General features: G+C 51.2%; 1 protein-coding gene across 1 annotated transcript; it reads right to left on the bottom strand.

Moving 5' to 3' along the window:
- Positions 1-5,726: 5,726 nt before the first annotated feature.
- LOC140918013 (uncharacterized protein CFAP97D2-like) lies at positions 5,727-12,019 on the bottom strand. Its single transcript, XM_073361540.1, has 5 exons — positions 11,927-12,019; positions 9,633-9,713; positions 8,623-8,741; positions 6,022-6,205; positions 5,727-5,765 (listed from the first exon to the last, which is right to left on the bottom strand). Exons 1-5 carry the CDS (start codon positions 12,017-12,019, stop codon positions 5,727-5,729), a joined length of 516 nt encoding a protein of 171 aa, XP_073217641.1.
- Between the last annotated feature and the right edge of the window lie 3,949 nt (positions 12,020-15,968).

Below are 15,968 nucleotides of genomic sequence, written 5' to 3'. Positions count from 1 at the left end.
CCCAGGCTGGAGAGAATTAAGGGGGCACAGCGGTCCCACAGTTCCAGGCTGCATCCTAGGGATCCCATCAGAGATGCCTAGCTAGAATCTGAGCAAAAGGTCAATCACGTGACTGCAAAGTCTTCCAGGGGAAAACCGAGCAGCGGGGAGTCATCTTGTTTACAAGTAAAGACAATGGGGAACTGTAAATGGGGGTGCAGAGGCACCCCAGGGTTCCAAGCTGCCAGCTGGCTTGTCTTACGAATGGAGGGGCACAGCCAGTCTGGCTGTTTGATGTTGGAGAGCCGCTTTGGGTGAGCTAACCTTTACGGGACAGGGAACGTCCGGATAGTTCGGTTTAGGCTTTGAAAGCGTGCTATGATTTATTTCATGTGTAACCATTTGGTGCCATTAAATCGCCTTGCTTCTTCTCGAGTCTCTGCTCTCTGTTAAATGATCCTCTTTTGTTTTGACTAAAACGTATCCACGTGCTGTGAGCGGGGAGCCGGCGGTGTAACTTGCAAGCTGGTGTGCACAGTTCCTTAGGGGCAGCAGAGTTGTGAATTCTGTCAGCACCCAGTGGGGCGGGCCTGGGTGCTCCAGGGCATGTGTGGGGCTGGGCTGACACAAAGTGAGGTGTCCTTACAGAGAAGGGAATTGACCTTTGGGACAGAGGCCCTAGGGCCAGGGTGGGTTCCTCATCACTTGAGATCTCTAAGTCAAGACTGGGTGTCTTTCCAGAGAATCTCCTATGGGCTCCTGGGGGAGGCTCTCTGGCCTGCACTATGCAGGAGGCCAGACCAGGTCACGATGGGCCTGTCTGATCTGAAATCTACAAGTTGCTGCCCCATTCATCCCCGGCCCCTGAGTTTCATAGATTCATAGATTCATAGATATTTAGGTCAGAAGGGACCATTATGATCATCTAGTCTGACCTCCTGCACAATGCAGGCCACAGAATTTCACCCACCACTCCTAAAAAAGACCTCACACCTATCTCTGTGCTATTGAAGTCCTCAAATTGTAGTTTGAAGACCTCAAGGAGCAGAGAATCCTCCAGCAAGTGACCCGTGCCCCATGCTACAGAGGAAGGCGAAAAACCTCCAGGGCCTTCCAATCTGCCCTGGAGGAAAATTCCTTCCCGACCCCAAATATGGCGATCAGCTAAACCCTGAGCATATGGGCAAGATTCATCAGCCAGATACTACAGAAAATTCTTTCCCGGGTAACTTGGATCTTACCTCATCTAAAAACCCATCACAGGCCATTGGGCCTATTTACCATGAATATTTAATTACCAAAACCATGTTATCCCATCATACCATCTCCTCCATAAACTTATCGAGTTTAATCTTAAAGCAAGATAGATCTTTTGCCCCCACTACTTCCCTCGGAAGGCTATTCCAAAACTTCACTCCTCTGATGGTTAGAAACCTTCGTCTAATTTCTAATCTAAATTTCCTAGTGGCCAGTTTATATCCATTTGTTCTTGTGTCCACATTGGTACTGAGTTTAAATAATTCCTCTCCCTCTCTGGTATTTATCCCTCTGATATATTTATAGAGAGCAATCATATCTCCCCTCAACCTTCTTTTAGTTAGGCTAAACAAGCCAAGCTCCCTGAGTCTCCTTTCATAAGACAAGTTTTCCATTCCTCGGATCATCCTAGTAGCCCTTCTCTGTACCTGTTCCAGTTTGAATTCATCCTTCTTAAACATGGGAGACCAGAACTGCACACAGTATTCCAGGTGAGGTCTCACCAGTGCCTTATATAACGGTACTAAAACCTCCTTATCCCTACTGGAAATACCTCTCCTGATGCATCCCAAGACGACATTAGCTTTTTTCACAGCCATATCACATTGGCAGCTCATAGTCATCCTATGATCAACCAATACTCCAAGGTCCTTTTCCTCCTCCGTTACTTCTAGTTGATGCGTCCCTAGCTTATAACTAAAATTCTTGTTATTAATCCCTAAATGCATGACCTTACACTTCTCACTATTAAATTTCATCCTATTCCTATTACTCCAGTTTACAAGGTCATCCAGATCCTCCTGTAGGGTATCCCTGTCCTTCTCTAAATTAGCAATACCTCCCAGCTTTGTATCATCTGCAAACTTTATTAGCACACTCCCACTTTTTGTGCACAGGTCAGTAATAAAAAGATTAAATAAGATTGGTCCCAAAACTGATCCTTGAGGAACTCCACTGGTAACCTCCCTCCAACTTGACAGTTCACCTTTCAGTAGGACCCGTTGTAGTCTCCCCTTTAACCAATTCCCTATCCACCTTTCAATTTTCCTATTGATGCCCATCTTATCCAATTTAACTAATAATTCCCCATGTGGCACAGTATCAAACGCCTTACTAAAATCTAAGTAAATTAGATCCACTGCGTTTCCTTTATCTAAAAAATCTGTTACTCTCTCAAAGAAGGAGATCAGGTTGGTTTGGCACGATCTACCTTTTGTAAAACCATGTTGTATTTTGTCCCATTTACCATTGACTTCAATGTCCTTAACTACCTTCTCCTTCAAAATTTTTTCCAAGACCTTGCATACTACAGATGTCAAACTAACAGGCCTATAATTACTTGGATCACTTTTTTTCCCTTTCTTAAAAATAGGAACTATGTTAGCAATTCTCCAATCATACGGTACAACCCCTGAGTTTACAGATTCATTAAAAATTCTTGCTAATGGGCTTGCAATTTCTTGTGCCAATTCTTTTAATATTCTTGGATGATTATCTGGGCCCCCCGATTTAGTCCCATTAAGCTGTTTGAGTTTCGCTTCTACCTCAGATATGGTGATGTCTACCTCCATATCCTCATTCCCATTTATCATGCTACCATTATCCCTAAGATCCTCTTTAGTCTTATTAAAGACTGAGGCAAAGTATTTGTTTAGATATTGGGCCATGCCTAGATTATCCTTGACCTCCACTCCATCCTCAGTTTTTAGCGGTCCCACTTCTTCTTTCTTTGTTTTCTTCCTATTTATATGACTATAGAACCTTTTACTATTGGTTTTAATTCCCTTTGCAAGGTCCAACTCTACTTGACTTTTAGCCTGTCTCACTTTATCCCTACATATTCTGACCTCAATAAGGTAGCTTTCCTTACTGATCCCTCCCTTCTTCCACTCCCTATATGCTTTCTGCTTTTTCTTAATTACCTCTCTAAGATGCTTGCTCATCCAGCTTGGTCTACAACTCCTGCCTATGAATTTTTTCCCCTTTCTTGGGATGTAGGCTTCCGATAGCTTCTGCAGCTTTAATTTAAAATAATCCCAGGCCTCCTCTACCTTTAAACCCATAAATTCTTCAGTCCAATCCACTTCCCTAACTAATTTCCTTAATTTTTGAAAGTCAACCCTTTTGAAATCAAAAACCCTAGTTGCAGATTTATTTTTGTTAATCCTTCCATTCAGTTTGAACTGAATTAGCTCATGATCACTTGAGCCAAGATTATCCCCTACAACCATTTCCTCTATGAGGTCCTCATTACTCACCAAGACCAAATCTAAAATGGCATCCCCTCTAGTCGGTTCAGCAACTACTTGCTGAAGGAATCCATCAGCTATCGCATCTAGGAAAATCTGAGCCCTATTATTATTACTAGCACTCGTCCTCCAGTCTATATCTGGGAAGTTAAAGTCTCCCATGATCACACAGTTTCCATTAGTATTTACTTTATTAAAAACATTAAAAAGGGCTCTATCCATATCCAAATTAGATCCCGGCGGTCTATAGCACACCCCAAGCACTATCCCAGGGGAGGCTCTAATAGTTTTCTTCCCCAATTTAATTGTTGCCCAGACAGACTCAGTCATATCCATTTCATCGCTTCTTATTTCTTTACATTCTATCTCATCATTGATATACAGTGCTACTCCACCACCTTTACCTTTATTTCGGTCTTTCCTAAACAGCACATACCCTTCAATACCTGTAGCCCAGTCATGACTACTATTCCACCAGGTCTCTGTTATCCCTGTAATATCTGGTTTCACTTCCTGCACCAGTAACTCTAGTTCCTCCATTTTGTTACCTAGGCTCCTTGCATTAGTGTACAAACATCTTAATTTTTGCTGTTTGGCCTCACTCACATTCTGTACCCTATTAGGCATGGTTATTTTACTACCAGTATAACCTATTAGACTTGTATCTACACTGCCCTTCCTCCTACCTACAGCTGTATCCACTCTTACTTCATTTTCTTTCCACTCTATGCTAAATTCTGGCGTGGAGATTACCTGGACATCTCCCAACCATCTCCCCCAAATTCCTAGTTTAAAGCTCTCTTAATCAGTTGTGCCAGCCTCCATCCTAGAAGTCTATTTCCTTCCCTACTCAGATGAAGTCCATCCCGAGAGAACTGTCCTCTATCCATGAATGCCTCCCAATGGCCATACATCCCAAAGCCCTCCTTATAGCACCACTGCCTAAGCCATCTATTGATAGTCATAATCTTGTCACACCTTTGTTGCCCTTCTCTAGGAACAGGCAGAATCCCACTAAAGATCACCTGAGCCTCAATTTCCTTAAGCGTCCTCCCCAGCCTAGCATAGTCTCCCTTAATACTTTCCAGCGAGAATCTAGCCGTATCATTTGTTCCCACATGAAGGATAATTAGGGGATTCTTTCCCGCTCCCTTTAGAATCCTTTTCAACCTCAGGTCTACATCCCGTATCTTAGCACCTGGAAGACAGCACACCCTCCTATTTTCTGGATCAGCTGTGGTTACAGGCCTATCTATTCTTCTCAGTAAAGAGTCCCCAATCACATAGACCTGCCTTTTCCTAGTGACGGTGCTATTCTCCAGTCTATCCCCTGTTCCCTCTGGCTGCAAGTTCTTTCCATTCCCATTCTCCCTTGTAATCCTTTTTAACCCATCCTGTATCCTCCTGGGGCTCATATTTGGTGTAATCTCCATTAACTCTTCCCCTTTTCCTATAGGACTAACCGCTCTTCTCTTCTTCCTTGCCCTGTCACCTTCAGTGACTACCTGCTGAGCCCCTTCTTCATTTCCCAACTCTGCAAACCTATTCTGAAGCTCTATTTCTCCTTCACTAGCCCGTCTTTTCCTCTGTCTAGTTCTTTTAGTCACATGCTTCCACTGACCACTTTCCTCACCCAGTCTCCCCTCAGAATTCCCTAGTCCTGCTTCCATCTGCAAGTCTGAGCTTTTCCCTTCAGATACCTCATGTCTTTGCTCCATAATCTGCTCAAACCCCTTCCTAAACTCTACCAGACTTTCCACCTGCATCTCCAAACCTCTGATCTTTTCCTCCATCAGCTCTATCAGACGGCATATCAGAGTTCCCAGGGGCTGCGTTTCCAGCTGAGCACGCTGGGCTCCAGCGGGAGCCAATGGGAGTTGTGGGTGCTCCCCACCTCGGAGGATCCAGCCCATCTGTGCCTGTGTGTCTCTAGCCCCACCCAACCCCAGCGGAGTGCGTACAACCCAGCTTGGACTGGGAGCGGGTACTCCCGGTGGTGGGCATGCTAACGAGCAGCCTCGAACCAGGGCTCCCCCTCTCTAGGACAGGAGAGGGGTGCTGAGATGGGGAGCGCTGGGAGTGTGGGGATGAGTCAGGGAAGGAAAGCGGGGGGCCAGAGGCACTGTTCCCTCTAAGCTGTGCGCGTGTGCACGCACACACAGATCCTAAACCCCGCGCACACGGCGAAACACCGCACGCACAAAAATTTGCACAGAAGAATTTTTTTGCACACACGGCCTGTCAAAAATTGGCACAGAAGAAACTTTTTGCCCACACGGCCTGTCAAAAATTAGAGGGAACATTGGCCAGAGGGGAGCACGGCTGGGGAGGGAAGGGAATGTGGGAACCACAGAGAGGGAGCAAGCGGGAGGGCAGAGCAGACGATGTCGGGGGGGTAAGCAGCAATGGTTCTAAAGATCTCCCTGCCCTCCCAGCCCAGCAGCGACTCAGTTGCTGACCAGCCCAGGCTGCCCCAGGGGCTGGCGTGAGTCAGCAGCAACCCCTCCCCGCCCCGGCCTCCCTGGCAGCCAGTTACCTGGGGGGCCCGCAAGCTGCGGGGGTAGCGGGCGATGCCGTTGCGGATGAGCTCCACCCTCTCCCAGTGGCGCTCCCAGGGCTCCCGGGCGTGCTCTGACTGCTGCTGCCTCAGCTGCCCTGCGAGCCTCTGGTTCTCCACCCCGATCTGCGCCAGCTCCCAGCGACGCCTCTCACTGCTCAGGCTGGGGGCAGAGAACAAGCGGAGGGGCTGTGGTGCCCCTTTAACCTCCCCTCCTGGGCCCAGCCCTCTCTGCAGGCTCCCCCACCTCTAGGTCCCTCCCCGACGCTACTAGGCCAGCAGCAGCTCTTACTCAATAGCCTCAGGTCCAGCATTCTCCCTGATGTGGGGTCCCCCTGCCCTTGCCTTTTGCTGGGCAGAGACAAGCAGGGGGGCCAGCCCAATCAATCCACCGGATGCCAGCTGGGGCCTATAGGCCCCATCTCCCACCCCCAGTTTCTCCAGGCCCTCCCTCAGCTCCAGCAAGCCCAGCTGGGGCAAATGGAGCTCTGTCCATCCCACACAGACTTCCCCAGCCCCGCCCATCCTCCATCATCCTGCTCAGCACCTGGGAGTCCTGTGGGATGGGGCCAGGCACTGCACCCCACTCTCCAGCCATGGCCCATCAGACAGCTGGGAGCCAGGGGGTGGAGTGTGGCCAGTGGGTGGCTCAAGTGGTGGAACTCCCTGCTGCAGGGAATCAGACCAATCCCAGAAGTTTCCACTTCTTCACACAACCCTTCCCAAGGAGCCAGGGAAGAAGCCTGGGACAGGGACAGAGGAGGAGGATGGGGGAGAGAGAAGCAAGGGGTGGTTTGGACCTTTCATGGCCAATTCTAGGGCCAATTGTGGTTTTGTATCTGGTGGATGTTAGAAATGCAGTGGAGTCTGGGCAGACAGCAGGACAGGCACTACTGTGGCTGGCCTGAGCACCACTAAGATGTTGAAGGGTCTCCTGTAGGGAATGGCAGGGGGAAGCTGGGGAGAGGGTGGATGGGGCATATGGGGCAGAGTGATAGGATCATAGAATCATAGAATATCAGGGTTGGAAGGGACCCCAGAAGGTCATCTAGTCCAACCCCCTGCTCGAAGCAGGACCAATTCCCAGTTAAATCATCCCAGCCAGGGCTTTGTCAAACCTGACCTTAAAAACCTCTAAGGAAGGAGATTCTACCACCTCCCTAGGTAACGCATTCCAGTGTTTCACCACCCTCTTAGTGAAAAAGTTTTTCCTAATATCCAATCTAAACCTCCCCCACTGCAACTTGAGACCATTACTCCTCGTTCTGTCATCTGCTACCATTGAGAACAGTCTAGAGCCATCCTCTTTGGAACCCCCTTTCAGGTAGTTGAAAGCAGCTATCAAATCCCCCCTCATTCTTCTCTTCTGCAGGCTAAACAATCCCAGCTCCCTCAGCCTCTCCTCATAAGTCATGTGTTCCAGTCCCCTAATCATTTTTGTTGCCCTTCGCTGGACTCTCTCCAATTTATCCACATCCTTCTTGAAGTGTGGGGCCCAAAACTGGACACAGTACTCCAGATGAGGCCTCACCAATGTCAAATAGAGGGGAACGATCACGTCCCTCGATCTGCTCGCTATGCCCCTACTTATACATCCCAAAATGCCATTGGCCTTCTTGGCAACAAGGGCACACTGCTGACTCATATCCAGCTTCTCGTCCACTGTCACCCCTAGGTCCTTTTCCGCAGAACTGCTGCCTAGCCATTCGGTCCCTAGTCTGTAGCTGTGCATTGGGTTCTTTCGTCCTAAGTGCAGGACCCTGCACTTATCCTTATTGAACCTCATCAGATTTCTTTTGGCCCAATCCTCCAATTTGTCTAGGTCCTTCTGTATCCTATCCCTCCCCTCCAGCGTATCCACCACTCCTCCCAGTTTCCCTCTGCATTCAGCGCTCGCTGCAGGGATGCCTGAATGTTCTGCCCAGCTTGCTCCTTTCTGCCCCCCTCCAGAGCAGCAATGAGTCTGAGTCACACCAGAGCCTGGCTGTGGATGACAAATCCCGGAACCACATGGGAGTCCCAGCTTGGGGTCCTGGCTCGGGTCCATCTCTCCCCACGCGCTGCTGCTGAGGAGACAACTGGACAGACCTGTCTGTTGGGCTCACACAGCCTAGGCCCCAGAGAGGCTCGGAGCGGGCGGGACTTGCACCCTCCAGCACTTCAGCCGTAGCTCCAGCCGATCTAGTTTTAAGTGTCCCAGCCCACGGGGCTACCCCAGGCCCTTTGGAGCATGTCCTCAGGCTCTGAGCTGCTCTCACGGGCTGTCCCCTGCTCTGCCCCAGATTTCCTGGCTGACTCGGGACCCCTGTTGCAAGGACTGAAATATCCAGACACATTTGAGCAAGTTACAGGGCGAGGGGGCGTGGCCCACTACGGGGCTAGTTGGCACCTGCTGCCAGTCCTGGCTCATGGGCCGCTTCCTTGTCCAAACAGACCCAGGGGAGGGGCTGAGATGATGTTACTGGGTGGGGGAACTGGCTGGCTCCTCTCCACTCAGGGGTCCCTTTGTCCCTCGGATCCTGCCCCCCTAGCCATTCCCAGCTCTTAATGCCGGCCCCATGCCCCGCCAGCGGCACAGACCTGCGTACACTGTAGCTGTTCCAGTTGTCCAGTCGCCCCCTGGACTGCGCAATGGCGACCAGCCTGGCCGAGTGAATGCGGTCGTCTCTTTCTCTAATGGCCTGGCGCTCTCTGTCTAGCTGGAGGGGGACAAAATCCAGAGTGTAGAGCCACCCCCTCCTCGAGGCCACTAACAGATCATGTCATCAATCAGTCACCCCGTCAGCTCTTCCTGCTCTCTGCCCCTCTCACAACAAAGTGCTTTACAAATGGTCTCAGGACAAGGCTCCAGTGCAATGCAACCAGCTCCAGGGCTTAGGAGGGGAATGGAAGTGGAATAATGTATCAGACTGAACCTGCCAGCAGCCCTTGAGCTGGAATTGCACAGGCCCCCAGAGCAAACACGGCAGCCTTGGGAAATGTGCCAGGGGATCTTTAATGATCACAAGTGACAGGACCAGCCAGCAGAAGGGCCCTCCGGCAGCACAGCACCCTAACACCATGCTGGGGCATTGGGTCAGTAGTGACCCTGGGGGAAGAGTGCCCGCTGCTGGCTCGCCAATGCCAGTGGCCATGTCTGGGTGACTACATCACTCACATGCAAATGGCAGGTGGAAGGCCATGGCCAACCCCCTGCCAGGCGGTTTATAAAGGCTCTGAGCAGGATGAGCAGTGGGGTGGGGGAGATGAAAGGGAGCTCCCTGTCCCTGCTCCCTGAGGCCCAGGCCAGGAAATCTCCTGCCAGGGTTGCCATCAGGGGCTTCTGAGGCCACTACCCAGAACACACTGTGGGGGGAGGTCTCCTTTGGTAAGGGGCTGTGTCCCATCCTGACATCAGTGGGAGTCTGCGAGTACCAGGCCCTCAGGCTGGGGCCTTCTCTTCAGCCCTGCCCTGGTGAGCCCTGGCCTGCAGCAGCAAATCCCTGGGGATGGGTCTTCCCCAAACCACCTCCCCCCAGCCTTGCTGGACTGCCCGGCAACGCCTGCCTGCCGGAGCAGGCAGCCCACACACTGCCCCAGAGGCTGCTCACCTGCCTCCTTTTCAGGTTGAGCTGCAGGTGGCTGGGGGGCTGCAGTCCCTGGGTGTCCACGGCTGGGGAAGCTGAATCCACCTGCAGACAGGAAAGTCACAAGGGCTGCGGGGCTGGGCACACAGAGTCGGCTCCAGGAGCGCTGGTAGCTAGAGCCCAGGCTCGCCCCAGCTTTCACAGTGCAGGGCCAGCCCTCAATTCCTTTTGGCCCCACTGCAGCCCTGAGCCATGCCACCCACTGCTGGCCCAGAGCAACGCCCAGCAGTCAGGAGCCACCCATGGGCCCCTTCGCTGCTTGTGCCTGAAGGGGGCACCAGCACGTCATGCAGTCACAGCCTCTCTGATCAGCACCTTTCTGGCAGGACTCTCTGCGCTGGACTGCTGAACCCTCCCCAGAAACAATGCAGGGATAATTCCCCCCCACGCACCTCTCCCATCAGTGGGATGTGGCCATCTAGGGAGCGGGAGCAGGGCTGCCTAGTAGCGGTGGCTCTTTAATGAAGAGTTGAAGCCCTTTGCCCTGGGTGACCCAAGGTGAGTGCTGCCAGTCACAGCTCTGCTCCCCAGCACTGGGAACGGCTCCCCAACTCCTGCACACAGGCCCCAGAGAATGACATGATTAAGGCTGAGATTTAGTCATCGAGGTCACGGAATCCATGACTTCCAAAGACCTCCCTGACGTCAGCCAGCACCGGCTGGGAGCTGCAGGGCCCCCTCCTGTCTGCAGAGGCAGGGAGCTGCGGGGTACACGGGCTGCCTCAGGCGGCGGGAGCCTTCCGCAGCTCCTGGCCACCACAGGCGGCAGGGGAACCCCCCGCAGCTGCCGACCGCTGCAGACGGCAGGGACTCCTGCAGCTTCTGGCCACCTTGGATGGCAGTGGGAACTCCCGCTGCTCCTGGCCACTCTGGCAGCAGGGGGAACCCCAGAGTTCCTGGCGGCTGCTGGAGACAGGGCGAACCCCCACAGCTTTGGGCCCCCATGGGCATCAGGAGGACCCCCACAGCTCAGAACCGCCGTGAAGGGGGACCCTGGAGCTCCGAGCCCCCAAGGGTATTTTTAGTAAAAGTCAGGGACAGGTCACGGGCTTCTGTGAATTTTCCATTATTGCCCGTGACCCTTCCCTGACTTTTACTAAAAATATCCATGACTAAATCTTAGCTTTAGACATGCTTAATCCTGGGGTGAGGGCCAGCATTGGCATAGAGGGCTTGCTCTGCCCAGTGCACTGTAGGGCTCCTCCTGCTGGCCCAGGCAGGGATGCACAGCGATCCAGAGGCTCGGCTGCCCTCAGGGTCCCTCTCTACTTGTCCCCATCTCACTGTCACCCTGAACAGCGCTGAGTGAGCAGCTCCCACATTGGATCAGTTCCTCACCCAATCTCCTCTATCTGCCCCTTTCTGCACACATCCCCGAACTGCTGTCGTTCCTCTTTTCCTGCTGCATTTCCTGCCCTGAAGCAGCTCCCAGTTCCCACCCCTGGGCTCCACTCCCTCCCCTGCCCCACGCCATGCACTGAAATGATCAGCAGTGCCATTGTTTACTGTATTTTCCACTGAATGCATCTGATGAAGTGAGCTGTAGCTCACGAAAGCTTATGCTCAAATAAATGGGTTAGTCTCTAAGGTGCCACAAGTACTCCTTTTCTTTTTGCGAATACAGACTAACACGGCTGCTACTCTGAAACCCATTGTTTACTGTGCCACTGAAATGTCTCTATTGGCCATTAGAGCTGCCACCCAGAGAGATTACTAAAGGTCGGGGCGTCCCCCCTTCTGAGACTCTGCTTCAGGCTCTCTGCAGACTCAGGCAGCCATCCCTGTGGCAGGCACCATTGGAAGGTTTGCTCAGCAGGCCACAGCAGTGCACAAAGCAGGCTGGCTCTGGCTCTAGCAAACCTGACAGCTTTCGATAGAGACCAGCACACGCATGGCTCTGCTCCACACCTCTGCCAGAGCTATTTAACAGCGGCTGGTCAGTACAATTACAAACTGGATTAGTGCAAAGCTAGGGCTCGCTTGCACAAGTTCACACAGCAGCTCAGGTGCGTGGATGGGAAAGGCCAAGAACCCAGGTCTTTGGACTCCAGACCAGTACCTGCTCCACTGGACCACGTAGCCCCTTGTAGAAATTCTCCCAAAGACCCACTATATTCCCCATGTCCAGCTACACACACAGAATAGATTCTCTAGGGCCTGATCACATATTCCTGGCGTGCCCCGAACTTCCAGACTACGGGCCAGGGCTCCTTGCTCCTACCTCATCCAGCCCCATCCTACTGTGCCCAGTCCCGTACCTTGTTCCTGTGTTGGCGATAGGCTGCCTTATCCCATTTCTCCTGCAGGTACCTGCTGGCAGCAGGTAAGATGGGCTGATATGCTCGGGACATGGGGCTGGGCTACCCAGCTATGGGGCTTGTCTATTAGCAAGCGCAGGAGGCAGGGAGAGCAAAGGAAACATAACCCAGCTGAGGCTGAGGTTCAGGTGACCCAGCGACTGACTGTCCCCCTGGGTCCTAACCTCCCTCCATGGCTGATCGAGGCAGGCCCCAACCACAGGGTTCTCCGGTGATGGTCCGGGTTCGCCTGAGCCCCAGGCTCTGCCTGGTTCCAAGCCAGGGCGCCGTGTGCAGGCACCCCACATGAGGCTCAGGTTCCCCTAGGGATTTGCCAGCCTGTCTGGAAAGCTGTTGAAAATCTGGTCCTAGCAGCAGAGCAGGAGGGTCTTGTCAGAGACTCCTGGGGCTGGCCATGGGCTCTGGGTTCCACAGGCAGACAGCACCCCCTCTGCCCACAGGGCCCTGCCCTCTGAAGCCAGACATGGCTGGAGAGACGCAGGCCTGAGCTGAACCCCCCTGCCTGGCTCCTGCTCCCACCTGTGACACACAGGGCTCGGGCAGCTGCTGGTGGCCTCCTTTAGCATTATGAGCCCTGTTCCTGGCTGCCAGCTGGCGCCCTGCTCTGCCAAAGCTAGTGAGTGTGTACAGACAGCTGGGCACGTAGCACCTGAGATGCTTGGCATGGCCCCCCTCCCCCCACATGAGCCATGCCTCCCGGCACCCCCAGGAGCCTGAGACTAGTTATGTGACAGAGGGGGAAACTGAGGTATGAGGCAGCACCGTGAATTGCTTGTACACTCACATAGTGAGTCAGTGGCATAACCAGAAAAAGAACGAGGAGGTCTCCCAGGCCCCTGATCTAACCACTAGATCACCCTCTTGCCCATAGCTGGGATGAGGACCCAGGCGTTCTGCCACCCAGCCCCCACTCTAACCACTGGATTCGCTGTCACACAGATACCTGTAATTCAAGTGCACCTTTTGTGGCAGCTGATTTTTGTTTCTCTAAGATCTTCACAAAGCTAACCAGACACTGGGAGAGCAGGCCCTGACACAGGGGCTTGACTGGGCACCATTACTGGGGTCGCCAGCAGGAGGCGCAGAAAAGCCATTGGGAACTAGAGATGGGCTCAAAGCAAATGCTGCAGAATTGGGGGGAGCTCCGCTCGGGGCAGGGCCAGTCCCTCTCGAACCACGACAGCCCTGCATCTGTCACAGCTGATTCCCAGTAAGAAGCACTTCCCATGTTGAGGCCACCTGTCTTCCTGTGGTTCCTCTTGGGAGCCGGAGCGAGCTGCCTCCTGCTGATCACGTGTCCATTGCCATGGCCGCCTGCGGCTCCTATTTCCCCTCTATTCACTTTCCCGCAGTGCACTTTATAAATTATTCTCCTTCCTTCTGCTGGAAACGTGCTGCAGCCTTAAGAGGAAAGTTTCCTATTAAACCTTCTGCAGATAAACCCCATGGGGACGAAGCCACAATGGAGCATTGGTGACTAATGCAGGCCATGCATTGTGAGACTGCTAACAGCTTCACCAGGGTTTTAGAGTAGCAGCCGTGTTAGTCTGTATCCGCAAAAAGAAAAGGTGGACTTGTGGTACCTTAGAGCCTAAAAAATTTATTTGAGCATAAGCTTTCGTGAGCTACAGCTCACTTCATCGGATGCATGCAGTGGAAAATACAGTAGGAAGATATAGATATACACACAGAGAACATGAAAAAATGGGTGTTGCCATACCCACTATAACAAGAATGATCAGTTAAGGTGAGCTATTATCAGCAGGATTAAAAAAAACCTTTTGTAGTGATAATCAGGATGGCCCATTTCCAACAGTGGACAAGAAGGTGTGAGTAACAGTAGGGGGGGAAATAAACAAGGGGAAATAGTTTTACTTTGTGTAATGACCCATCCACTCCCAGTCTTTATTCAAGCCTAAGTTAATGGTGTTCATTTGGCAAATTAATTCCAATTCAGCAGTTTCTCGTTGGGGTCTGTTTTTGAAGTTTTTTTGTTGTAGTATTGCCACTTTTAGGTCTGTAATCGAATGTCCAGTGAGGTTGAAGTGTTCTCCGACTGGTTTTTGAATGTTATCATTCTTGACGTCTGATTTGTGTCCATTTATTCTTTTACGTAGAGACTGTCTGGTTCCCCATGCTTATTCCCCCCCCTTCCCCCCCCTACTGTTACTCACACCTTCTTGTCCACTGTTGGAAATGGGCCATCCTCATTATCACTACAAAAGGTTTTTTTTTCTCCTGCTGATAATAGCTCATCTTACCTGATCACTCTCGTTATAGTGGGTATGGCACCACCCATTTTTTTCATGTTCTCTGTGTATATCTATATCTTCCTACTGTATTTTCCATTCCATGCATCCGATGAAGTGGGTTTTAGCCCACAAAAGCTTATGCTCAAATAAATTTGTTAGTCTCTAACGTGCCACAAGTACTCCTCGTTCTTTAGACAAGTTAGATGCCTTCAAGGCACCAGGCACTGATGAAATGCATCGTAGAATACTTAAGGAACTGACTGAGGAGATAGCTGAACCATTAGTGATTATCTTCGAAAAGTCATGGAAGATGGGAGAGACTTCAGAGGACTGGAAAAGGGCAAATATACTGCCCATCTATAAAAAGGGGAAAAAGGACAACCTGGGGAATTACAGATCAGTCAGCTTAACTTCTGTACCCAGAAAGATAATGGAGCAAATAATGAAGTAATCAATTTGCAGACACCTAGAAGATAATAAGTGATAAGTAAGTCTGACAAAAGAGGTGCTGTAGTCATCATGAATAGGTCAGAATATGAATGAGAGGCTGCTAGACAACTCTCTGACACCACATGCTACAGGCCGTTACCCTCTGACCTCACTGAGTAGTAACAAAAGAAACTACACCTTCTGCTCAAGAAACTCCCTAAAGAAGCACAGGAACAAATCTACACTGACACACCCCTAGAGCCCTGACCAGAGGTATTCTATCTGCTACCCAAAATTCATAAACCTGGGAATCCTGGATGCCCCATCATCTCAGGCATTGGCACCCTTACAACAGGATTATCTGGCTATGTAGACTCTCTCCTCAGGCCCTACGCTACAAGCACTCCCAGCTATCTTCGAGACACCACTGACTTCCTGAGGAAACTACAATCCTTTGATGATCTTCCAGAAAACACCATCCAAGCCACTATGGATGTAGAAGCTCTCTACATGAACATTCCATACAAAGATGGACTACAAGCCATCAGGAATAGCATCTCTGATACCATCACGGCAAACCTGGTGGCTGAACTTTGTGACCTTGTCCTCACCCACAACTATTTCAGATTTGGGGACAATTTATACCTTCAAGTCAGTGGGACTGCTATGGGTACCTGCATGGCCCAACAGTATGCCAACGTTTTTATGGCTGACTAAGAACAACGCTTCCTCAACTCTCGTCCCCTAGTACTCCTACTCTACTTGTGCTACATTGATGACATCTTCATCATCTGGACCCATGGGAAGGAGGCCCTTGAGGAATTCCACCAGGATTTCAACAATTTCCATCCCACCATCAACCTCAGCCTGGACCAGTCCACACAAGAGGTCCACTTCCTACACACTACAGTGTTAATAATATGGTCACATAAACACCACCCTATACCAGAAACCTACTGACTGCTATACTTACCTACATGCCTCCAGCTTCCATCCAGACCACATCACACGATCCATTGTCTACAGCCAAGCTCTAAGATACAACCGCTCCAATCCCTCAGACAGAGACAAACACCTACAGGATCTCTATCAAGTGTTCTTAAAACTACAATACCCACCTGGTGAAGTGAAAAAACAGATTGACAGAGCCAGAAGGGTACCCAGAAGTCACCTACTACAAGACAGGCCCAACAAAGAAAGTAACAGAACACCACTAGCCATCACCTACAGTCCCCAACTAAAACCTCTCCAGCACATCATCAAGGATCGACAACCTATCCTGAAGGATGATCCCTCACTCT

Source organism: Lepidochelys kempii, chromosome 10, assembly GCF_965140265.1.
Source record: "Lepidochelys kempii isolate rLepKem1 chromosome 10, rLepKem1.hap2, whole genome shotgun sequence".
Lineage (NCBI taxonomy): Eukaryota > Metazoa > Chordata > Testudines > Cheloniidae > Lepidochelys > Lepidochelys kempii.
Note: the sequence above shows the minus strand (reverse complement) of the source record. Positions and strands in the feature narration are given on the sequence as shown.

What these genes read in the sequence shown, in the direction of transcription:
- LOC140918013 (XM_073361540.1), bottom strand. Translation starts at nt 12,019, where the DNA reads ATGTCCCGAGCATATCAGCCCATCTTACCTGCTGCCAGCAGGTACCTG. An exon ending in TCAACCTGAAAAGGAGGCAG is followed by an intron (nt 8,742 to 9,632) that starts GTGAGCAGCCTC and finishes GTCCCCCTCCAG; the next exon opens with CTAGACAGAGAGCGCCAGGC. An exon ending in AACAGCTACAGTGTACGCAG is followed by an intron (nt 6,206 to 8,622) that starts GTCTGTGCCGCT and finishes CTCTGCCCCCAG; the next exon opens with CCTGAGCAGTGAGAGGCGTC.